Raw genomic sequence first — 25,998 nt, 5'->3', positions numbered from 1 at the left:
CATAGTCAAAGAAACCTTAACGTTAAGGTCTTCAAGGTGTTTTTGTTGACCAGTGAGGAGATCCTGTAAAGGAATCTTGTTCTTTGATTTACTTTTTTGATTACGTTGGTGGCCATTTTATCACCGGAAAGATTGGCCTCCAGGATGGAACCTAGGTAGGTAATTTCATCTTTTCGTGTGATAATATTGTCACCCACTCTAACTCTGCCTTGCTGAGATTACTATTTGATCTGAAGAGAATTAATTCAGTTTTTCCCAGGTGTAAGGATAGTTTGTTATCAGCGAGCCAGGTGCAGATCCTACCGAGTTCAGAGCTGAGGGTCTTTTCAACCTGCAGTTTGTTCCTGTCCGAGACCAGCAGTGTTGAGTCATCTGCGAACAGGAACAAGTTGCAATCACAAGCTGATGTCATGTCGTTTACATATATTAGGAACAGTAAAGGCCCTAGTATGCTTCCTTGTGGAACGCCACAGCTCACTGGGAGGGGGGGGGACAGTGTTCCGTTCACCTCCACCATCTGTTCTCTCCCCTCCAGGTAGGATTGCATCCAGCTCACTGATGTGCTATCATCAAATAAACCAATAGCTGACCAGAGCTGACCAGACAGGCAATTTTGCTGGCAAGGGAAATTAACCTGTTGGCAAGCCCTAAACAGGTGTCCTGTGGAGGTGGTATCTGCATTTACTACTTTAGGAGCTACAAAAAGGCTCAGTCCTGACGCAGCACGTGATGCCACCAGCAACTGTATATGGATGGGAGGCTGAGGGAGATCAACTGGTGCCAGTCACAACACGGGATACCCACACCCCAGCCACCATTACCCAACTGATCAAATGTGTCTGCAAGAAATCCCAGTGCATGTCACATTGTTCTTGTCGATCTCAAAATTTGAACTGCTCTGAGATGTGCATGTCATGTGGGGGGCAGATGAAGAGGTGTGTGTAATGTAAGCAATTAAGGCACATTTGTTGGGGATTGACGATGACGACGACGAAGATGGAGACCCTTCAATTTAAATGTGTTTTCAAAACTTTCTGTAAATATTAGAACAATGTGATAATTCTGTGACCATTTCTCATATTGTTCTTTATTTTATATGAGGTATATGGTTTCATATCCTATAGTTATTGAAAGATAATATTTTCTAGACATGCAAACAGACTTACACTGTCTGTATAAGATCACGTTTATTAATTCCACTCATTTTCAACATTTTACTATATCATTAATATATCTTAGAGCTCTTGTGTAGAAATAATAAAAAGTCCCCCCCGTTCTGTGTTTCAAAATCATTAACACAGTGAATCACATCTTGATGATGTGATCAAGATGTCAAGAAGGGTTTTCAGTTGCACAATATGAAAGCTACATTGTGAAATGATATAATTTTATATTTAGTCAGGACTCAGGGCTGCACAAAAGGTTTGTGCACCTGTTGGAACTGACTATACACTGAATACACAATCAAATTTTCTGGTAAACTCCAGCTGGAGAAGGCAAACTTGCTGGACTTGACTAAAAGGTTGGGTGATGAGAGACACCTTGTATTCACCATGAAGATGGACCACCAGCGGCAAATGATTGAGATGGAGAAGAGACATCAAGAGAAGGTATTTATTGATTTCTGTATTGTACTATGAAAATAATGTTTTGTATTAATGGTTCATTAGTATTGTCAGAATTATGAACAGTTGGGGTTCTAACCCATGCTGGAAAACAGCATGGGCTGTAAAATGACAGATTTGTGTTTCCCAGACTTGACTGTCTTAACACAACGGGGAGTACTGTATATTGCACTGTTTTACAACTCTAATATGCCGTTATAAGATGCATTATGAGTCTAGTCCAAACCCAAATCTATACATTGTTGACTTTGCCTTAACATTATTTTATTTGGTGAAGATGCAGGAATTGAGTGATTAAAACAAGGCATTGATGGAGGAGATTGAAGGATATAAACAGGTAAGACTGGTAATCCATTCAATGGATGAAATAATGGTTCCAGTGTACTTTTGGCAAATGTTGTAAGACTCTAAACATTTTGAGACAAATTCAACAATACCAAAATGGAGGTTCAATGTAGAGAACCACCCATTTGAGAAACTTTTTTCTATGTGAATACAAATGTGAAAAATGTGTTTAGTTAACATGAAAACATTTACGAATTAATACTGTACTTTGTACATATGATTCAGAGGAAATGTAATACAAAATTCTCTTCTCATAGCTGGGGGCAAACTCGTAAGAAATCACAGCGATTTGGCTTTTGATGACTAGTTTTAGAATTTTGGCATGGTGTTAGGTATGGGTATAAGGTTTTCAAAAAGCTGTGCAAACGCGTTGGTTCCAGTCTGAATCTGGTGAGAATAAGTGAGTTAGTCAGATCGGGACCCTGAAGCAGTTGAAAGTTAAGTGATGTTCCTTTAAAGACTGCACCACAGTCAAAGACCACTCTCAAGGTGCCTTTCTTTGAGTGATGCACACCATGATGTGGGATATACCAGAGTTTTCCATCACTTCGATTCAGCTGGTCCACTGGCACCAATTCAGCTTAGCCACTGTTAATCATGTCTGTGAGGAAAGATGTGTATTCATCATGGAACTTCTCATCTTTGTTGAACTTGCGTTTCAGGCTCTGGATGGGTTGCTCTGCAATACAACGGTTATTTGGCATGATGGGATCTTCTTGTTTGAAAGGTAAGTTTAGGCAGTAATGTCCATCTTTAAGCTTTGCTGAGTGGTTTACAATATCAAAGAATTTGGCCTCTTCTCTTGACATTTCCTCTGTTTCATTACTGGCTCTTTCACTGAAATCTTGATTGTACTGTTTGACTATAAGTATAACTCCTCAGTTTAGAATAGATATTCTATTGACAGCAACAGCAGGGCAGCCATTCTCATCCCTGATGGTGTCATCTCCTCTTAATGGACCATAGATGAGCCACCCCAATGGGGTCCTCACTGCGTATGGTCCATCTGCTTGGCTATTAACCACCTCCCAGGGTTCCAGTAGCTTCGAGGCGTTTGTGCCGATGAGGAGGTCAATGCCAGAGTCTATTTCGGGTAGTGTGATATGGTTTAAATATGGCCAGTGAGACAAGTCCTGTTATTTTGGAATATTGTGTTGTGAGACAGGCATGGTTTGCGTGTGTGAACACATCAGGCAGTTGAATAAAGTCATCTGAGTCCATCCTTGCTATTTCCAAACCGTAGCTAGACTCAGGCTTCACTTAATTGATTCATTGTTCGCAGGAGTATGTTTGTTTTCTGTCCTGCCATCTTGAGCCTTTTCATTAAGTTTTCAGTGCAGAATGTAGAGGTGTAGAGATCTGGAACTCTTGTCATGTCTGTAGCAGCAGCTCTCTGCTGGTTCCCTAGCCCCTTTTGGGATCGAGAAAGATTCCGTGCCGTGTGAGCTTTGGGATTTCCTTAAAAAGGTAAATACAGTATGGTCCCGAAAGGGGCCATATTGCTCACCAGCTCAAGCCAACCCTGAATGTCTCTGTAAGAGCTAACCACATGCACAGACAGTTCAGCCATGTATGGTCCATGGATGGAATGTTCCCTCACCCTCAAAGGCATCCTCTTCTGGCCACCAGTAGGTCATGGAGCTTCTCATTGTAGGCCTCAAAGTAGTTCATCTCCAGATATCCAGTATTCGACTTAACCAGAGCCAGTTTCGTTTAAAGAAAAAAAAAAAAAAACAGTAGTGTTCACGTGTTCAATTAATCAATTCAATTATGATGTGCTTTCTTATTTCCTATTAATGTGATGATTTTTGTTCTATAAGACGCCATTTGTGTTATTTCATGTTCATGGACATGGTATGGCTGTGGTGCATATTATTGCTGTGAGGCTAGACTGTGACAAGGCGTCCAAGGTGAATGTGTACAGTATACCACATTTTGGGTTATTGATTTTCCTGGACTATTGGATTATTGGATCTCCGCCCGTCACTCCCAGACCCTCATCCACGCTTTCATCTCCTCCCGGCTGGATTACTGTAATGGTGTCCTGTTCGGCCTCCCCAATAATTCCCATGACAGATTGCAGTACGTGCAAAACTCGGCTGCCAGAGTGCTCACCCGCACAAAACGCTGGCAGCACATCACCCCCACCCTCAAACGCCTCCACTGGCTCCCGGTTAAGTTCCGCATCAACTACAAACTGATCCTCACCTACAAATCCCTCCTTTGCCCCACAGTATCTGACAGACCTCTTCAAGGACTACACCCCTGAGCGGAACCTGAGGTCTTCGGACTCCTCACCATCCGTCACGCGAAAAAGCGGACCCTCAGCGATAGAGCCTTCTATGTGTGCCCTCTGGAACTCTCTCCCCTTGGAGATTCGCCAGACTCTTTCAAGTCTGCACTGAAGATACTCTGGCTTTTGTTTTGTTTTCTGTTTTTCTGTTTAGTAAAGCGTCCTTGGGTTTCTTGAAAGGTGCTATATAAATTCTTAAGTTATTATTATTAATATTATTATTATTGTGCAAAAGTTCAAGGGTGATAAGAGGAGACTTACCATACTCACTGCATAGACTGGTTTGCAATTTGATTTCTTTTGGACATTTGGGTTTAGATTATGAACAGTGCCAGGTCACTCATTTATTTACTAAAACCTTCTGAGTCTGTTATTTAATTAAAGAAAGTATTTTGTTATTTTTAAGCTATACTGCTTTCCATTTATTAAATTCATTCATTCATTATTAAACTTATTTACTGGTTATTTCAGTGATTTATTCTGAACTGACCCTTCACCTACCTCTTATAATGAATAGTGTTGGAACCATTATAATACTGTGCACTGTCTGGCCATGGGCTCATCTTACAGTATGTGTAGTGGATATAACATGAACCTTTTTTACTCACAGCATACACAAGTGTTAATGGCAAGTGTAAAATTGCCCCTCGTGGTTCATTCAAACACAAACTTTAATTCAATAACAGCAACAACATATTGTCTAATGCTCCAACTAGTGATTTGCAGATAACAGTTGTCCTCATCTGTCATCACTCACTCAGGCTGTCACCTTGAATGAGCCGGGGGCTAAAGGCTGGCTGCCCTCTTCAGAGACCACAAGCACCGAATGCAACACCCATAAACCGAGGTCCCAGCTCTTCTTACAGTTGTCTGCACCACACGTAAAATTAGACGCCCCAGAAGTCATACTAGAGGCTCCAGCAGCCAGACACAGGCAACTGGTTGAAGCAGTGTTATGCGATGGACACACATGCTGGCTCTGATCTCTACTTTGGTATGGTTATATACGTGTATATTCAAACTAACCCCAGCTTGTAAAGTAAGAGTGGATATTTCTCTAACATAATTATATGTCCTGTTGTTCTTTAAGGCCAATATATCTATTCCATCCAACGCGTGCCACACAGTTTATTGTCAGTGTGTACAGTGTGCATTTGGGAATGGATGGAGTGTTGTGGCTGTACTCATTTTATGAATAACTATTTCGCTGTGACACTGAGGACAAGAGACTCATGAAGCTAAATAAACAGTATATGTTCAGGTCAATCACTTTGTTCTGCATTGGCGTTTTAGGAAATTGTGTAAATTGCTGCCAAGCAGTGCACGGTGTTGGGAGAGCATTTCAAGCCATGGGGAAGCTTTTCCATGACACCTGTTTCACCTGCAGCATTTGCTGTGAGTATGTTTTTAATCTTATTTTTAAATTCCTTACTAAATCTTTACTACTACTTTTGTCTTTTTTTCTTCTGAACAGGAACACACTAATGCTCACACAATGGCATACTGTAAGCACATTCTGACAGTATGACTATAGCCTACAGAATCTCATTCCTATATGGATGATTGTAATAATTCTGAATGTGAGCAGTAATGGAGATTTTATATGACCATGCAGTTGTTTTATTTGTAGGTAAACAGCTGAGTGGAAAGCCTTTTTACTTCATGTCAGGAAAGATCTTTTGTGAGGATGACTTTTTAGTAAGTATTGCTTATATAGCCTATTAATAAGCTGATGTGTGAAACTGTAGCATTGTTTCTTATTCTGTTCGACAACAAATTAAGACTATTTCCTCAGTTATTATTTGGGGAACATGTGTTCTTCTGTCATTTAGTACTCAGGTGTTCATCCGCCAGAAATTTGCAACGCCTGTGGACATTTAGTTAATGACATGGTAAGTACAGATGAGCGCAACGTTTATTCACATCCCACAGACAATGAGAGTTACATTTTCAGGTTTATATTCTCTTACTGACATTTTACTCATATTCGACTATCGACTGAGTGTGGTACCAACTGGGTGTGTAAATATTTGGTTTAACACAACCAAACCGAAATGGTAGCTCTTGAGTGTAAGGCAAGCATAACTAAGTCGGATGACTCAATCTCGTGAATTCTCCGATTTTTAAATCCAGTTCAGTGCAGTCAAAATAGAGACATATCAGGTTTAGAGCTTTTATGTTCTAGCATGCATATATACCTCAACATAGCAAAAAAAACAGCAGCAGATTTGATTTTGAACAAATTCAATTCTGCCCACCCCCCCATCGACAGGTACTACAGGCTCGTGGTGAATCCTACCACCCAGCCTGCTTCTGCTGTGTCATCTGTAGAGGGAACCTGGAGGGATTACCATTCACTGTAGGCAGCGATGACAAGATCTACTGTCTCAAGGACTATCATAGGTAGCCGTATACGTTTACTACATGTACTGTACATTTGTGGTTCTCAAAGACCCCCACTAGGGATCCTTGAGTGGGTTCCAGGGGGGTCCCCAGATTGTACACTTTCAGAGATATGGTGGTGTGTGGTCTAAACAGGGGTTCTGAAAGTGTCACCAGGGTCATCTATTTTCAACAAGGTTTGAAGATTTTTGACATTTTGGCATAAAATCTTTTCAGATGGGGGTCTGCGGCCAAATGCACATTAATTTAGGGGTCCTTGACATGAAAAAGTTTGAGAACCACTGCTGTACATGACACCGCAACAAAGGGCAGTGCTGTCTCATCACACCCCTGAAACAGTCACACCCAGAATGAGCTCATTGTTAGCAAGTCACCCTTGACATCATTACACTCCTTGTTGGTTTCAGGCTGCAGGCTCCCAGGTGTACAGCATGTGGCATGCCCATTGTGCCCTCTGAGGTGAGCTGAAGTGAATTTTGTAAAGGGAAACCTGAAATGTTACTATAATTTCCACGAGTGCAACTATTAATATAAGTTTGCATTCTTAGTGCTTTACATTACACACAACAAATACTTTACTATACTATGATACTATAGACAAATAAATAGATACACTTCGTAAACAATAATATATATATATATATATATATATATATATTTTTTTTTAGATAATTACTAGATTATTTTTGGTAGTGTTTGTCATCATATAGGCTACAATATAAAGGTTCAATTTGACAAAAAGGCTTTCCATGGTATTATCATATACTGTATTATGCTTTGTTTGCTTGTCTAGGGTTCAACAGAGTCCAGTCGAGTGGTGTCCCTCAATAGAAGTTACCATGTGGAATGCTATGATACTATGATGAACCTCACTTAAGGACATATAGAGGGTTCCCATTCTCATTTATACTGATTTGTTTTGTTACTGAAATGTAAAAAATAAAAAATAAAATGTCATTCTTGAAGAGCTTACGTAGTGTTTTATAACATGTTATGCAATTTTTTCCCATACCGCAATAAAACAAACGTTCACTGCTATCACATTTGCATATTGACTCATACTGTACACGTATAATGGCTATGCTACATGTACTATGCTAGAATACTATAACCTAATAATGTTTTTATTGTGATATGGATTCCCCTGAGTCTGAAATAAAGAGTGAATTGAATTGTAAACACAAGAAACACGACAGTGTTTGTATTGAGTTTGTGCTTGAAATGTAGGCCTACTGTAATTCTGCAAACTGTTAATAAATCAATCAATCAATCAATCAATCAATCAATCAATCAATCAATCAATCAATCAATCAATCAGTCATATTTACTACAGGTCTTGTAATCCCACTTTATGAAAAATAACATTTATTTATTAACCTCTGTTCTCAACAGCCTACACAGCTTTTAATGGACCATAATACAATTTAACTAACCTCGATCTGTTCTAAAAAATAAACAGATTTAGGTATTGTTATGACTATGAGCCTATATACATACAAATACTGTATACAGAAGTAATTAAGTAAATACAACTTAATTAAACTGTTTATGAAAGGAAACACATTACAACAATCGAAAATTATAAGAGAAAAAAACAAAACAAAGTTAATTAAAATAGTACTATTTTAGAATAGTAACGAATACCCTCCGCATCGAAACTCTTTTTCCCCCTTTTTTTCCGACTCGAAGTCGAACCCATGATACTCCTACCTAGACCATCTTCACACCAGTGCCACTCGCATAGTATCCAGTATCGGCTGACAGCGCTACCGTGTGTAAATATTCTGTACTCACAGTGTGTGACTGAATTCCTGTCCCGGAAGAAACCTCTTTGCAACTTGTCAAATGAAGATTAATTAGATGTGAAATGGCGTCAGTCACGGTACGTGGATCGGCTCTCTGCATCTTGGCTTTACTAAACTTCGCATTCGTGTTCATCACCGGCGCTGATTTTATACGTTTCGTTTCGTTTCGAGCCATTTACCATAACATTACAGGAGATACTACACTCTGTCAAGGTAAGCCCCCGTCATGTTATTTGCAGGCGACCATGTTAAAAGTATCAATGAAAAGATCACTAATAGGATTTAATAATAATTCACAAGTAATTATGTGAAGTGATATGCCCTGAACATAACTGACCGTTTGAACCAATTGACGCTAACTGCATGAAATGTGTTCCTGTACGAGTAGTCCTTACTAAAAATCAATTGGCGGTGGCAAAAGTTAAATAAACAAAACAAAAAAAGCCACTCTGGACAAAAATGGGAAAGTATACCATCGTCTCGCGAGAATAAGAGATTCATGCATGTTCGATGAGTCCACCGCCCGGCTAGCTCAGTCGGTAGAGCATGAGACTCTTAATCTCAGGGTCGTGGGTTCGAGCCCCACGTTGGGCGCTACTTTTTTTTGTCTTAAGTAACAGCTTGAACCCTCGTATCTCTCTTCTGGGCTAATATTTGGCAGAATATGTGAACATCCCTCAAAACACCAAATCTACAAGTGCGCCATATGAGGGGTTGTGACTCGATTTAGCTTAGCTCTGGTCCATAGCTTGCCCCAGGCTTCATTAGAACTGAAGAATGTCGAACTAAGGCTAATGAAGGCAAGACCTATGGACCAGAGCTAGATAGATCTATTAACTGACAAACCATTGGATTGACTTGAACAGAAAATCATGCAGTTATCAATAAGAAGCTGATATAAATCACTGCACTGCATTAGTGTGCGAACACATAACTTAGCCATGGTTCACATGATCCCAATATAAACAAGCCAATGGCTTTTATTTTCTGGGTATTTCAAGCCTCTTAGCAGACCTTGTAATGAACTGTGCTTTCATCTGGGCTTACTCTACAAACTGTTAATAAAATGTTCAAGCAATCAATCAGGCCTTTGTGTGATGAGTGTGTCTTTATATTGTTATGTGATGTTAATTGTGGAATATTGTTATTGCATGCCTGCGAGACAGATTCCCATGTAAGTAAAATAAAAGTGTCTTAACCTGATCTAATATAATAATAATAATAATTTGAATCTAACTGATCCCAATTTGTTTGATCTTTATTATACGCAGACTCCATACCATGGTCTGTAGCCTTGCGGGACAGCTCTGTTCTCAGGTCTCTGTGTGTGGACCTGGGTCTACTGGTGCTCTTCACGGCACAGCACAGTGTGCTGGCCTGGCCTCCGGTCAAGCAGGCGTGTCAGTCTGTCCTGGGGGCTCTGAACAGGTCTGCATACTGCTGCACTACTGCACTGGCACTCCAGGTATAACACACACACGTGCGCCCCCCAGCACGCGCGCACACACACACACACACACACACACACACACACACACACACACACACACACACACACACACACACACACACACACACAGTTCTATATAAGTTATGAAATAAGATCCTAATTGTCTTATAAACTAAGTGTCATTTCTTTCTGTACAACAAATGACATGAATACAGCGTGACGCAGTTTGGCCAATGATTTTGGAGTGTTATTGTTGAAATGTAAATGATATACCGGCACGCAGACCGACAAAGGGTCAGTCCAATCAAACAGAATGAACTGTGTAGGTCAGTGACAGTATAGTATTGTATTTTTCATTCATCATGGCATGTGTCCGTGTACGGTAGTTATGTGAATAGGCCTGTTTTTGTGTTACGTTTATATTGTGCAAACTTTAAATCTAGTATCCGCGTGTCCTCTTTTCATAAGGTTCTAATGCGTTTCTGGCAGCCTGTGACTGGCGCCCCATGTCTGTGGTCGGTGCGCCATGCTCCTTGGAGCATCTGGTTTCCTCTGCTCTGCTTCACACTGCATTTCGTCTGCTGGGCCATCATCTGTAGCATCCTTATGATCTTTGACTACGCTGAACTACTGGGCATCAAGCAGGTAGGCTGTCCTCTGTCTGTAAACCTATGCAAGGTAGTAATAATGATTCGTAAATATTTTTTAGTATAGTTTTAGTATTAGTAGCAGCAGCACTAGTGTAGTAGGAATAGAATAATTGTAAGGCACTGAACTAACAGTACTTTCATTCTCACACAATAATAATTGGCTGAAAGTTGTAAAGTAAATACTTTATTTAAATTAGCAGTGGCTAAATAGATGCTCACTAGGATTATTATTGCTGTCAGTGTGATTACATACAGTATTTCCTAATCTCATGTTGTAGAATGTAGAAGGTTCTGTGCTCTCACAAGATTACCAAACATTAAAAAAACTAAATTTTTGTCCTGTGTACTGTTCAACACTACATAAAATAGCAACAGATGAGTCTTGAGTGCAGTGTTTCTGTCACATCCAAGAGAGAAATCTCCATCCATCTGTAGCTTTTACAGAGTTGTTTGTTTTATTCAATCGCTCAGTTATAATATGTCTAATTTATTTTTTAAAGAGAACTTGTATTGAGGCTCAGTTATTGTTTTACGAAGAGTAACTATACGGTAATGGCATAGCTAACTACAATAATTAAATAAATTGGCCAACACTGATTACATAACCTACTCTCTTTCTCCCCCTCTCACACTCTTCTCTGTGTCCCTCTCTACCTCCCTCTCTCAGGTTTATTATGACTGCCTGGGTCTAGGGGACCCCTTGTTGCTCAAATCAGCCCAGGTCCAGCGTCTCTTCTCTCACCTCCGTCACCCGGTCTGTCTGGAGCTAGGTGTTATCCTATGGCTGCTGCCTGCCTTGTCTTTGGACAGGCTTCTGCTGGCGGGGAGTCTGTCCACCTACCTGGCCTTGGCACACTCTCTAGACAAGCAAGACCTGGCCTACATGAGCTCCAGGCTTATCAGGAGGCTGCAGCTCTGCACTCAGCCACATGGGGGCAGTGGTACTGGGGACCATGTTAATCACAATCACAAACACAAGTGAAAGGAATTGAATCTGCCTGTCCTGTAGTGGAGTTGGCTTCCTTTCACCTCTTAAGGCTTAATTTATAGAGAATGTAGTTTAATAATTTTGTCACTGGAGCGAAAATCACTGATTTGTGTCTGAGAGTCTAGTCTACTGTATGAACCAACCACTCCCACAACGGACTGACCAGGAGACTAAAGGACTAATGACCTTCAGGCTGCCAGAATCAGGCAGGACTATCCACACTTTCCTGGACTGTGTGTGCTCCAGTTCCTGTCGATTTGATCCAATGAAAGCCAATGAAACTGGTCAGATGACCAATGATATCCAATGAAATCAACAGGAACTGGAGCACACACAGCCCAGGAAAAGCGTGGATACTTCTCCTGAATGTTACCCAGGACACCAGGGTCTAAATTACTCAGTGGAAGAGGATGGATGACCACTGGATAGATGACCATACAGTCAGATTGCATGGTTAAAAACAAATAATGTAAATAAATAACACATTTTATTCATTACAAATATGTTTTAGATTGCAGCTTTAAACCACCTGAGTATAAGGCCCTGAATGGATAAATGACCACACTGGAACTGAAATATGTGCAACTTGATTTTGACTTGGCTTTTATTTTGTCACTGTACCCTCACTGTACATTTTGAGTTATTATTTAATAAAGAATGTATTTTTTTCAAGCACAGAGTATATTTTTATAGTCTATATTGATTTATATTTAACATTCATGCCTACTGTGTCTATATAAGCTTATTAGAAGAGTATAGTATTGATATTTGTGTTTTGCTTTCACACTGAAAACAAAATGTCTGATCTTTGTTGGATACTGGTTTTATTTTACTTTTAAGTATTTTAGACATGGCTACAATTATGTAATCACAAATTAATTGTGAGGTGAGTGAATGTAGGTCTGTTGTTGATAGTGTGTCAAGCTGTATTTGTTTTAGCAGGATGTGTTTTTTTCCTCAGAAATGCTTTTGATTTTTAGTGGCTACAACGTTTTTCATCATGTGTAACATTGTACCTCTATGCAATCACTGTAATGACTAATTAATGGCATTTGCAACATGTTGAATAAATTGAATGTTCAATGCAGTGCCTTGTACAAGTAATAACGTTATTTCTATATCAGACATTTTGTTTGAAAAACAAACGAAATATTTAATCAATTAGTTGCTATTACAACTCCTGGTGATTTAGATGGCTCAGTTGTAGGCCTATAGCTTGACTATTTGGGGAGTTGTTAATTTTTTCTCTGCTGCATGCATTCTTTTCAATAATGTAGGCTGTACACAGTACACTGTAGGCCTACTTTAGTCCAAGTGCAGTGGGCCAGTTGATTTGTTTCCTCAGAACAGCACTTCATTTCCTATAGCCCCAGTGGAATGAGTGGATTGCTGCTACATGCTCTTTTTATCATAAATTTATTTTAATGATCATTTTACTTTAGGCTACTATTTGACCACCCCTCCTTGAGTCCTTAATTGTTATCCTTTGCTACTTTTTTGGCTATATATCCATCCTTTGTCTGCTTGCTTCATTAGGCCTACTCCTGTAACTGACAAGTTCTGAATTTCCAAATAATGAATCAAAAATGTAGGTCTACTTCCACTTGGGACGTATCCAGATTCCAGAGGGTTGTCTGCCTACAGTAAATCAGACTAGGCCCTCTCACTGTCTGGTCACGCCACGGTGTGGTGTGTGTAGTAGTGTAGTGTGTAGCTACGCAACACAACAGCCCGTCCAGAACTCCCCCGCTACCACCCACTCTTGTCCAATTAGCAGTGCACTGAGGTTGACACGAGGGGGGGGTGGCAGGCAGCGTTCTTTAAACGCCCTTTCTTAGGCCAGGCAATATGGTGTGTGGACTGTGTGCCTCTAAACTCTCCTGACGGACTTTAATGTGATTATCGGATTAGAGTCGTGCAACTCCGAAGCTGGGGATATTTACTATCGATGGAGGCGTTTTCATGCTGAGGTCCACTTTAAGTGTGGTGGGTTTTGAGTTACTTAATACAAATATGTTAAATACTCCGTCTTGACATTGGCATAGATTAATATGTTAGATAATGTCAAAGGAGATTTTCATTCGAATTGGTTCCAGGAGCGCATTACGCATAGCCGCTCGGAGGCATGCACAGTCTTTGCTTATTCAAGTAGAATAGGAATCGATTTGGAATAACTTCAGGTGAGTATGCGGTTTTATTAATAATAAAAAATAGGAAACTGGAAATAGGAAAAACTGGAAATAGGAAATAGGAAACTGTGATATCTGGCTGCAAGTATAGGCTATATAGCATACAGTGACCTGCATGCAATTTGGCCTATGTCTTGACTCTTGACATGCCAAATGGAAAGACAGGCTTTTTTGTTGTGTCAGAAGAAAACTATACATGTAGACCTACAAAAATATAAAACTATATAAGCTACAGTTGGCAGTCTAACAGCATGCAATATAGCCATATGCCCTGATAGTGCAGTGAGACTTTGAATGTAGTCATTAGTTAGATTATATTTGCTTATTAGGTCTTAAATATTTGTTATACAAGTTTAATTCTGTATTTTCATCACACACCTAGACCTATGCCCTATTAATGCACAACAGTGAATCTAAAGTTACCCTTTTTTATTCAACTGTCTTTTCACAGACCCATTCCTCTGGCGTCTGAACTTGAAGAGAGGACATCCTGACATCTCGTCCAAAAGAAAGGCGTCTCTCTCTCTCTCTCTCTCTCTCTCTCTGTTATGTCTGTCTCCTCTTTGCCAGAATGGAAACAACTTCTTCTGGAGAGAAAGCGGAGAGAGGAGGAGGAGAGGGAGCGGAGAGAGAAGGAAGAGGAGAAGAAACTTGCCAGCATGCCTGCCTGGAAACGAGGGATCATCCAGCGAAGGAGAGCCAAGGGGTTAGGTGACAGAGAGAAAGAGAAAGACAGAGACAGAGAGAATGTCCTCCTCTCCAGTTGTGATGTTGACACAGACCTCTCTGTTACGGTTCATCCGGGGAGTGACGCGTCCCTCAGTCCAGACCCGGGGCAAAGCCTGGACAGGGACACGAAACCACAGTGTCAGGTGTCCGTAGAAACTATCGTCCCCGTCCACAAAAACCTATTCATTCGAACCCAGAGCGGATGGAGGAAGACCCTGGAAGTGGCTTATCTCGACAAAGGGAGCGAACAGGAAGCAGAAGTAGGAAAAGATAAGGAGACGGAGAGAGACAGGCTCTGCCTCAGAGGTCACGAAGGTGAGACAGAAAGAGGGAGAGAGACAGAACTGAAAGAGAGAGAGAGATGCTGGGAGATGAGAGATGGAAAGGAACATGAGAAAAACGCAGACAAAAACAAGGGCAGAGAAAGAAACAGTACCATGGGGAAAGAGTTGATCAGGGATAATATCATGAGAGAGAGGGTGAGAGAAGCCCTTAATGACAGGAAAGAAGAAGAGAGGGAAGAGGAGGAGAGAGACTCAACACCCCCCGGTCCTCTATTTCCTCCTGGTGTCCCGGGCCTGCGGACTCTCCGGGCCGACAACATCATAATAATTGAACAGGAGAGGAAAAGAAGCGAGGAGAGAAGATGCAGACGGAGGGAAGCAGAGGGAGAGAGACGCCAGGACGACCAGGAGAGGAGAGGAGTGACCATGGACCTGCGAGAGCTACTGGCCAGTGGGGGCAGTGTCACAGAGATACGAGCCTCAGAGGTTCTGATCATAAAACCTCCCATGATGGGCTCCGAGGAGAGAAGCACAGGAGGAGGCGAGGAAGGTAGAGGGCCAGGGAGAGACGACGAAGAGAGGGAGAGAGAGAGGCAGTGTATCAGAGAGAGTGGAAAGGACAGCACGGGGAGAGAGCAGAGAAAGAGAGACAGGGGGACATTCAAGGAGAGAGAGAAACCATGGGGTCAGGCCACAGTTATTAAAGAGGAAGGCTGTGTGGAGGAGAGAGGAGGGAGGGTCAGTCAGCTGTTGAGTAAATTTGGAGATAACCCCAAGCTGCCGTCTCGGTCTAAAAGTTCAGAACATTTCAACAGTCCTGACAAGGATGAAGATATCAACGACGACAGAGCAGAGGAGAGGAAGGAGGATGGGGAAATTGGTCTATTGAGGGGCGTTCCCAGACGCTCAACAAGCTTCACTGACCGGGGAGTTTGTGCCAAGGAGAACGGCATGGTCAACAAGGGACAGCATGAGAGGAGAGCGGTTGAGAGAGCACATTCAGACAGGTTGGTCTCACTTAGGGGAGAAACCTCTGATGTGGGAATAATCCTAAAGTTTAAACAGGGCTGGCGTCGGCTTTCTGATACAGACAGTGATGAGTATGTTGTAAAACCAGGCAGGCAATCAGAGGAATATGCTAAAAGAAATGAGACTGGAGCTCATAACCTCAACCAACAAAGACTATCAGTGGGCGAGAGAGTGAGGACTGTTGACAAGAAGTCAACAGAGATTATAGATGAAGTCGGAGATGAGGGCTTCACTGTAGCATCTGTACTAAACACAGAGGGAATATCTTTCGCAAGGAGGGTACCAATCAGACAGGATCGGGCAGTGAGAGCCACAGAGAGAGAGGTGAAGCCCAGGTCAATGGTGGTTGAACCTCAGGGATTTGAAAAATGGGGTTCTGGCTTCAGAAGGATTGAGGGAACGGAGGGCCCAAACCCCAGTGAAACAATGCAGCAGAACTGTGACACCACTGCATCTGTAGACTCAGTCAGTCCCTCATATGTTGATGACAGACACTATAGACATGGATCAGCTTTTACTGAGTGCGCCAGCCTACTCACTACAGTGGCACTTAGACCTGGAGACCCCCATAGAGGGACACAGGAACACTACACAAAACAGTCTGTACAAAACAGTGCAATTGAGAGAGTTGGAGAAACGACTGTTTACCACAAAGGGCTTCCAGGGGGCACATGTGACATAAACGAAGAGAGCACCCCGGCACCTGATACACACATTTGTAGCAATGTCTGCTCAGAGAACCTCGTGCAGGATGCCGTCCCCATGTCCCCAAAAGGGATAACCCCCACCGGAGCCGACCCTGTTCCCCTAGAAATTCAAATCCCCAGAGCTGTGTTCTATGTTGCAGAGGAAAGGTTGGAAAGCGGAAGAGCGAGCTATCAAAGTGACGAGGGTCAGGACAGGGATGGAGGGAGAGAGGTTGAGAGGAGGACCAGCTGGAGAATTGGCAAGCCCCTGAGCCGCATCGAATCCCTGCGAGAGAAAATCAGGCAGAGAGAGAAGGAGAAAATGGAAAACATGGAAAGAGGGACGGAGGACAGAGAATGTGATGGGACAGATATTACTGCTAGCCAGACAGGAGAGCGGGGAGAGTGGGAAGCTACATCTCAAATGAGGAAGAGTGTGCACGAGGTGGAATGTGGGCAGGACAGCCCTGTGGCACAGACATCCACTGCTGTATTTGACATCACAGAGGAAGTCAACATGTTGAAAGACAGCCCTCAACTTCCTGTTCCTCTATCATTGTCGCAAGCTGCCAGAGGAGAGGAACTGACAAGTGCATTCTCCGCTGCTACCTCCAGAGAGATCTTTGACAATGTCCAACCATCCGAAGACGAGGATGACCCACTGAAATATGGAGAAGAAGCGCTGAGGCAGTACGATAGCAGTGGAAGAGAAAGTGAGGAGGAAGAGGAAGAACTCTCAGGCGAGGTAGAGCGTGTCCCCCCCCTCTCTCGCTCCGAATCGCTCTCCCCCTCTCCGCCTGACCCCAACTCCCTGGCTGCCATGAGTCGCATCTACAACTTGAAGACGGTAGGTTCTAGAACGGGACTGTGCATGAGGGAGAGGACGGCGGACACTCCACAGGTACAGCTGGTAAAAGTGAAGCCCCACATAACTCACCATGCACAGCAGGAGGTCTGCCACCGTGAAGATAGGTCAGGGGTAAAGACGTTAGAGCAACACATGAAGCAGCTCTACCTGACAGAGCAGGAAGTCATGAGGCCGCCACGCGATGCTGAAAGCACTCGACAGAACTCTCTGCCGTGGAACCGAGACACCAAAGGAACCCAGCGGAGTCCCACAAGTGGAACACTGAAGGATCAACACATGCCAGAGAGACGATCGGACTCCCCACACCCTGTGAGCTCGCCAACGCTGAAAGAAACCCAGTCAAACCAACCGAGGACCGCTACCATCACCCCCAGAACCCATAGGAGCCAGTCTCCGGACAACTGTCTGAAACAGTGCAGTTCACCCACACTAGCCTGCTCGCCAAACTCTTCCTCCCCTACACCGTCCCCTTGTGCCTCCCCATTACTCTCCAGGTCCCCCCTCTTCTCCATCAGGAGCGCCACGGGCAGCCAGGCGAAGAGAGGAGCCACCATTACCATCACCCCCAAGAAGTCAGCTGCCGTAGAGCCAGCTCAGTCTATAGCACTGGAAACCCCCATGAACAAAACCACAGAAAACCAGACCCACAGTCCTGCTGTTGTTGAAGCTGAGCCAGTTAAGAAGAGATACCCCACTGTGGACGAGATCGAAGTGATTGGTGGATATCAGAACCTGGAAAGGTCATGTTTGAAGAGGAAAAGAGGAAATCCCAAACGGGTGAGTAGGAACTGTAGAAGATAGAATATATATAGAATTAGCTACTGCATACTGTATGTACTGTATATGTATGTGTGTGTGTGTGTGTGTGTGTGTGTGCGTGCGTGCGTGCGTGCGTGCGTGTGCGTGCGTGAGTGCGTGCTTGCCTGCCTGCCTGCCTGCCTGCAAGCGTATGTCAAGCTTTAACTGTCCGACCTATTTTTTATGTTTGACCATTCAAAACAACAGTGATTATACTTCCGCATATACAGTGTGGCATATAATATACGCCATACTGTGTGTCATGTAAACAGCTTGAGTTGATTCTGAAAGTGAAAGAGAATGCCGTGAAGGGAATTTCCATTGTGGTAATTATTAAAGTCAGTATGAATACAGTATTTTGTTTCAATAAGGGTCAGAGAAACAGGCTGTACTTCCCACTATCCCACTATGGACAGCTATCTTCCAGGAGGACATGACCCCATCCATTTCTCTTTCTCCAGCCTTTTGACCCCATGCTACCTGAAGGTTGTATCTACTCATGTAGAATCCCCTTTCACTAGAACATCCCGTTGCATTGAGAAGCAGTAGCAACACAGGCCCAGTTAAGCCGGTTAAAGCCTTATCAACCACGACAACTTGATTCTCAAGCACTTGAGTAACCTGCTTGGCTGTCTCTTCCATCTGCCTGATCCTTCATTGACCTTTGATTCGCTCAGGTGGCCGAGACAGTAGAATCCTTAGTGTTAATGCAACTCTAAAGAGTGTAGGCTACAATTGAAACCTTACCAAGTACAATAACCCTAAGGATTTTACTGTGTGCACTTTGACCATAAAGTGCATTGTGGATGCATGTTACAAAGATAGTTGAATGATAGGCATCATAATTGAATTCCATGCAGTTCACACTCCAGAACAAAGTCTGTGTGAGTAGTAAAGAGATGCATATTTACTGTTGTATACATAATACACATATACAGTATGTACACAACAGTGTGCTGTATTAGTGTTTTGAGTTTTTGCAGTTACTTAATTTATTACAATGTAACATTTTTCTCAGCCTATAGGATACTAGCCTAAAAGTTAGTGACATAGCACGTACACTTACAGTACTGGTTGTAAGTATGAACAGGTCAGTGTGAGAACAGATACCTCCTACCTACTGTACTGTACTGTACCTAGACATGCAAGGAAGGTATACCAACCAGCACATCGAGAGCAATTTGGGGTTCAGTGTCTTGCCCAAGGACACTTCGACATGTAGACAGGAGGAGCCGGGATTCGAACTGCCGACCCAGCCATGGATCATTGGACTACCTGCTCTACCTCCTGAGACACAGTCACCCCATGTAAACAAGTCTGTGTTTATCCTCTCAGCAAGGGAGGTATTGACATTATGTGGATGCCTGGTGTGCTCACTGGTCAGCTACGGAGATCAAAGTGTTAGGATTGAATATGTTTTCAACCTGCGCCGCAATGTTTTGTTATTACAGGTGAAAAAGTTTCCAAAACGTTTGAAAATGGCACCGCGTTGTGAGCTTGTAGATCGACTATTTTCACTATTCGTCGGATGATGCAGTATATAGGGCTAAATTGGGATGGAGAATAGAAGCAGAGACAACATCTTGTCCCTTCTGTGATTGGGACTGCAAAGCACATACTGTGAAGATGTAGGGCAACTTAACGAATGTCATCTTTTAACCAGATGTATAATGTGTTCCTATCCCATTTATTTAGTCTAGAGGTGGACAGTCTTTTCTTTTTGTCTTTTCCATGGCTGGAGTAATCTACAGTATCCTCACCAGCCAGGTTGACAGTGAAAATAAAAATAAACCACCGCTTTTAGGTCTTATTATAGGATGCTAATCCGAATAATGCACAGAATAATTTAATATTAATAATAAAGTCTGACTCTCTGCAGAGAAAGGTGTTATCAAAGAAATCAATACTGTGTAGATGTCTCTAAATAAGTTTTTAAAATTGATTTAGCGGTATAAATCAATAAATAAGACACAGTTGCCCACCTCTGATGTAAGGCATTTAAAACCAGCATGTATGAGTATGTGAGCATGTATGAGCACTTGAGCATGTATGACGTCAGACACTGTGGACCATGCATGTACTCTAGTCTGTACCACACAAAATTGCAGACTTTGTCCTGCTTTCCCTTGCTGGAGCAGGAACTGTTTCTGTGGAGTCAGCTCTTACTGCCATCCAGAGACAAGTCTCTCTTTGTGTCCTCCACCGCTCTTGTCTTTGCCAGGGATTTTGTTTGTTGTTCTGGAATCTTGGCAAACTCCTTTTGACTGAACTGAACTTCAACTAACATCATCTGTACTACCTAGCGAGTCAGTCACTGGCTTAGTTTGAAGTGGGTCACACAGAGAGAGAGAGAGAGATAGAGAAGGTATTGATAATCATATAAGAGTATTGAACGCTGGATAAATGTTGTTCCACTTGCTATGCTGTCATGCTACATTCTCACCCACTTCCTCATTCAAACCTTTTCATTTCCTCTAAACACAACAGACTGAAAACAGTAATCTATATTAGTCATCTCTGAATGAGTTTAAATCATGTAATTATTCAGAATAACGTCTCTTGACAGACTTGCAATGTTGTTGTAATTTAACCACTTCGTTGACCGGGAGGGTACACCAGGGGTCAGTCCTTTTCCCCCTCTACCCCAAATGTCTTACCATAAGTAAGTATCTATGATCTACATATTAACAACACAACATGTTTTGAGCTTGCTGTCTGCAAAAAACAATTAACTAATTTACACTGAATGTTTGCTGAATGTTCCCCTATTATAATGACATGGCCAGAATATGGATGCTAGGGTTCATGAGGTTAAAACCACAACAGAGCGAAAGAATAGAGTGCCATTGCGTTGTTTAGTTTCATTCCAATAGATCCACCCCCCTTCTTCCCCTATTTGAAAAATGAATTACTGTAATGAAACGTTGGCCTCAATATAGTCTATTTCCAGTATATTCATTTTGTTATTAATATTGTGTGATTTGTGCTGTTAATAATGTGTTTCAGAAATTCAGATCTCAATAGAGCCAGTCAAGTATAACTATGAATCACCAGACTAAATGTGAAAGTGTTCATTAAACACTTCACTGAATAAATACAAGAGAAGAGAGGATTTGCTCAGTCATCTTTTGTTTTACGTTCAGGGGAAACAATCCCATTATGCTCTCTCTCTCTCTCTCTCTCTCTCTCTCTCTCTCTCTCTCTCTCTCTCTCTCTCTCTCTCTCTCTCTCTCTCTCTCTCTATCATCACAGTCCTCTCCATACTCCACACCTGTATGGCCTCACTGAGCAACTAGTCATTTGTGTCTGTGATTCTCAGATCACCTGCTGGTGATGAAATATTCTCAATTAAATATGGCGACATTTAAATATAAACTTTTTATGAAAATATTGGCCATGTGTTTAGAAATAATATGGAGTATGGAGTGGACTATATTTCCTATGAATCCTCCTCCCCTGCTTTCCCTCCTGCTGTGTTAGTCTGGGTTAATCAGGTTCAGCGAGGGGAGATTAGCTTTCTGTGTATACCTGACAAAGGCCACAGAGGCTGAAACGTTGTTTTTTTTCTTCTGACCGCTCTGGTAATAATTTATTTTGGGAGCATTTAAGTGTGTGCAGACCTTCTCCTTTTGTTCACAGTTTATCTTATTTGATTAAGCACCCGTCAAAATGTTTGGATGTGCATGCGCCTCTTGACCGCTAAGGATTAGCTTCCTGTCCATGATTCACTCAGTGACACTCCCAACAGGAGAGAGAGAGACTAGGCCTGTTGTATTAAATATTCTTTGCAACTACTATAGCTTGGGTGTTATGGATCTTAAATATTTTGCTATTGTTTCTTTGTCTTTCCATTTTGTGTCCTGTCTCGGTCTCCCCACATCTCTCTCCATCTGCACCTCATCTCCAGGTGAAGGTGTGCTTCGATGAGAGCCAGTTGGAGCAGGTGTGTGAGTACCCATCAGAGACCTCCATGTTGGCCTGCTCCCCGTACCCCTTCGACCTGGCAGCAGACGAGGAAGAGGAGAAGGTGCAGGAGGAAGAAGAAAAGGAGCAGCAGAGAGGAGTGTCTATGTCCAGGACCAGCAGGATCCTGACCTCAGTGACAGGCCGCGTGCTGACAGTGGGTCAGTACCACCCCCTACTTAAGAAACACAAGGTGTGATAGAAGCTATGGATGGACCAATGTCTCTGCATGGGAAACTGTCTATGTCGGAGCTGTTCTGTGGCCGCCTGCATTTGAATCTGGCTCAGGCTGAACTGTCATTTGACTTCACAGTACAGTGTGTGTGAGTGAGTGTTAGCCCCTTCCCCACATAGAATCCATACCACTGCTGGATAGAAAATATTCAGTAAAAGGCTGGATAGTCATTTGCACGCATTAGATGACTGCTGTATGGGTTGGGTACAGCACATAACGCTCGCTCGAGAGGTGTCTAAGCGCAAGACTATAGCAAAAATGCTCAAGACTAAAATGCACGTATTCCAAATACATGTTAATCCCAAATATTAATTTGTGTTTGGGACTCACAGAAAGCATCCTCGGGAAGCAGTCGGGGCAAAGGGGATGTTTTATTCTTATTCTTTCCACTTGGAAAAAAGCTGAGCTGATTGTCAGTATGCTTGTCATTGTCACACATACCGTATGATCACTAAGATTGTCTCTACAAGGACATTCATTTGAATGTTTTTAAGATTATTATTTTTCAGTGAATCTGTTAGTTTTGCCCTCAATGCTCTTATGAAACAGTTATGCACATAGAACACAATGTCCTACTCGTCTACGTAAATATGATGCTTTCATTCCAACTTCAGCTGTGGGTGAATGGTTGAGATGTCGTGAGAGGGGACATTTATGGAACTAGGTTTTACGGAAATCGACACCAGCTCCTGTTATTATTACACCAATATGGAACATTGCCACAATTTGCCAGTGGATTCATGGCTTTCAGTGCAAGTGGGGGAAGGGATACTATTGAGAGTGTACCAACAATATACTAACCCCAATTAGACGTATACCGGTATGATATGAAATAGGTTCGGCACCAATGTCGCACCGCCGATCCGACCAATATGTCTGATAGTGACGGGGCCTTCAGAGTACCCGTGTGTCTGTGTTCCTTTTGTGCCCATATATGGAGATATCTGTATCTGTCAGTCTTTGTCAATGTTATGCCCATATCTGGAGATCCCTGGTGTCATCAGTATATGAAGCACTGAGAAAACGGTTGCGCCTTTCTTCGTCCTTTTTTTCAAACTTGACTACGGTAGCGGTGGTCTCAAAAACATAAGGGAAACTTTGACAGGAAAAGCTTTTTAATTGCACCATGAGCACAGAGCACCATAAGAGCATGATAAAATAAAATAAAAAATATTTTTCTATACGGTGAGCGAGTCTTTTCCTGTCAAAGTCATCAGTATATGGTCATATATGGGCATCCTGATATTCCCATATATGGAGATGTCTTTATCTGTCAGTCCTTGTCCCTTTTATGCCCATATATGGGGTAATGATGCGAAGATGACACATTGAGGTTAGACAACACACTCCATAATTGGGCGTAGCTGCATTGAGAACTCCTTATATGGCTATGTCATGGTGACATACTGTAAACATGACGGAAGAGGTCCATCCCCCCGCCGGCTGGCTGGCCGGCCGGCCCTTCCTTAAGCCAATTTTAATATAGGATAGAATACTGTATCATTCAGCACAAATTGTGAGAGGTCACAGTTAGAGGTTTTTGGAGTGAACATGGAATAGTATAATCTCCATGGCCATTTCTAACCCATAAATGTGTTTGCTATAGGAATGGACTGAGTCTACATGTAATGTAACACATTTGCATTCTAACTCCATCTCTCTGTGTTACAGATGAGACCAGTTCTCGCTAGAAGCCTGGTTGATACCTCTCCAAATTGTGACAAAGTGTGACAAATATCCACAATTTCAGTTTAGCAATATCCTCCTGTGATTGTATTATTATGTTTCTTTTTAAATTGTTGTGGATAATTGTAACCTTTAATGGTGTATATTGTTTTGTCTTTTCACCATAAGGAAGATTTATAACTGAAAAATATATGTGCAGTTATGATAGAAACACATGTGATGAATGGTTAGTTTTACTCTCAGAGTGACAGGAAAATGGAGAAGAATTAGTATGGTACTACTGTAACTGTGCAGGTGACTGTGAAACAGTGTTATTTTCACCATACAGTTTGCACTGTCAGGTGATAAAGAACCACTGGTTTAAGTAATAATGGATGTTACTTAATACATAATATGTATTTTCTTTGACTAATATATTTCTTAGTTAAAGTGAGTTGAAGGGGTTTGTTCCAAAATGCAATATGTACATTTTAGGGGGGAAATATTTCAATATCTAATTATGCTTTAAAAAGCATCCCATGTCAGTTTTGCGCTACCAACCATTTGAAGACTGTGTGTGACTTATTTTGAAAATGGTGTCTTTTTGGGATGAAACGCATACATTTTGTAACTTTTAAGTCAACACTGCCTCAGCACCATAAGAGACTCGCTGATAAATCATATGGTCCTGTGCCTGCTGGATTTGCCCATTCAGATGAGATAAAGATCAGGTGATCTTGATCTTGAATTTATTTTGTCTTTTGTTCTGTCATATCTGAAGCCTTTTTGAACAACTTTCTTTGAGGTGGCACTGTGTTCAAATGTAACAAGGAGTTTTCCATGTAAGACAGGTTTAAAATGGGTTCATCAAGTAAACTCAATTCCCAAAAGGGACTCGATCAAGCCTTACTTACAGTTCATCTAACAAACAACAATAAGTACATTATATACTCATCATGAGAGATATGATCCTAATAGGTGTTATTATTTTAGTCTGTATTTGTATTGTGAGAAATAGATGTGTCAAAACATTCCTCAGAGGGGGGGGGGACTGGGTGGGGGGGGGGGGGGGGGGGGGGGGTAGCGTGTACCTCCACGCCCCCCCTAATGAGACCCTAGCCTTCACTGTCAGGTGAAAAGAAGATGGTGGGCCCAGGTATCTTCACCCTCCCTGCAATGACTTATTGTGGGGGTTAGCAGATATGGAGTACTATAGAGAGGCTGGGGAATTGTGAATTGGCTTTACCAATTAGGACTTGAAGGGGAGAAAATGATATTTTTTTTCTCATTATTTGTCTGCCCTGAGATCTCTGAGATTTGTTATTGAACAGAATTTTGAAAAGAAAAGAAAACATTCCTCAGAGGAACATGAAGTTAATGAAGGTTCAATTCAACAATTCAATCTTATTTCCACTCACGTGAACTCATAATATCACAACATTGTTTGCATTGTGTTGATCACACCTTACAGAATCATATGGTACACTTAGCTTCTATTTTAAAAGAAATGTGAATCACGTCATCTTGAATACAAATTCAGTTTTGGTTTCCTTTATATTTTCTATAAAGGTTGAAGAAGCTGGCTTCCAAAAAAATAATAAATTATTCTGCAAATGTAACCACTTTCTTCTTGTGTTGCTTGTTTGTCTCAAGTGGTGTGTGTGTGTGTGTGTGTGTGTGTGTGTGTGTGTGTGTGTGTGTGTGTGTGTGTGTGTGTGTGTGTGTGTGTGTGTGTCATATTGTCACATATTTATCTTGTATGTAGCATTGTCTTGTTGTGAGTTTATGAATAGTAGCCTACTATTTAAGATAAAATCTCCATTGTCTATTCAGCTCTTTATAAACAAAATCGTCACACTGACGTCACACATCAACAATAGCCAATCTACAAGCTCACACCGCGTCTGCTCGCACCGCGTTGTGAGCTTGTAGATCATATTTTTTCGGCAACGATAGACTGAGAAATAGTCATAGGCTACATTTTAAACGTCAC

General features: G+C 42.0%; 3 protein-coding genes across 7 annotated transcripts; all 3 read left to right on the top strand.

Moving 5' to 3' along the window:
* Positions 1-4,225: 4,225 nt before the first annotated feature.
* Positions 4,226-7,631, top strand: limd1b (LIM domains containing 1b). 5 transcript variants are annotated; one of them, XM_080787523.1, is made up of 9 exons: positions 4,226-4,443; positions 5,025-5,257; positions 5,557-5,658; positions 5,738-5,768; positions 5,894-5,961; positions 6,096-6,155; positions 6,536-6,666; positions 7,074-7,125; positions 7,460-7,631. In XM_080787523.1, the coding sequence occupies exons 3-9, from the start codon at positions 5,629-5,631 to the stop codon at positions 7,541-7,543; spliced, it is 456 nt and encodes a 151-aa protein (XP_080643649.1). In that variant the 5' UTR covers positions 4,226-4,443; positions 5,025-5,257; positions 5,557-5,628; the 3' UTR covers positions 7,544-7,631. The 5 variants fall into 5 exon arrangements, with proteins under 5 accessions (XP_080643649.1, XP_080643646.1, XP_080643650.1 ...); XM_080787520.1 differs by lacking the exon at positions 5,738-5,768; XM_080787524.1 differs by lacking the exon at positions 5,738-5,768 and having other exon boundaries at positions 5,557-5,662.
* Positions 7,632-8,465: 834 nt separating this feature from the next.
* Positions 8,466-12,565, top strand: nrm (nurim). Its single transcript, XM_080788167.1, has 4 exons — positions 8,466-8,684; positions 9,743-9,936; positions 10,390-10,566; positions 11,239-12,565. The coding sequence occupies exons 1-4, from the start codon at positions 8,534-8,536 to the stop codon at positions 11,551-11,553; spliced, it is 837 nt and encodes a 278-aa protein (XP_080644293.1). The 5' UTR covers positions 8,466-8,533; the 3' UTR covers positions 11,554-12,565.
* A 1,731-nt stretch (positions 12,566-14,296) lies between these two features.
* Positions 14,297-25,618, top strand: ppp1r18 (protein phosphatase 1, regulatory subunit 18; the record flags this gene model as incomplete). Its single annotated transcript, XM_080787156.1, has 4 exons — positions 14,297-15,311; positions 15,564-18,121; positions 22,050-22,298; positions 24,012-25,618. The coding sequence occupies 4 exons, from the start codon at positions 14,297-14,299 to the stop codon at positions 24,069-24,071; spliced, it is 3,882 nt and encodes a 1,293-aa protein (XP_080643282.1). The 3' UTR covers positions 24,072-25,618.
* Positions 25,619-25,998: the final 380 nt, after the last annotated feature.

This window comes from Protomyctophum bolini (genome assembly GCF_963924005.1).
Source record: "Protomyctophum bolini genome assembly, chromosome: 17".
NCBI classification, from domain to species: Eukaryota; Metazoa; Chordata; class Actinopteri; order Myctophiformes; family Myctophidae; genus Protomyctophum; species Protomyctophum bolini.
The sequence above is the reverse complement of the archived record's forward strand: the minus strand, read 5'-3'. Positions and strand labels throughout refer to the sequence as shown.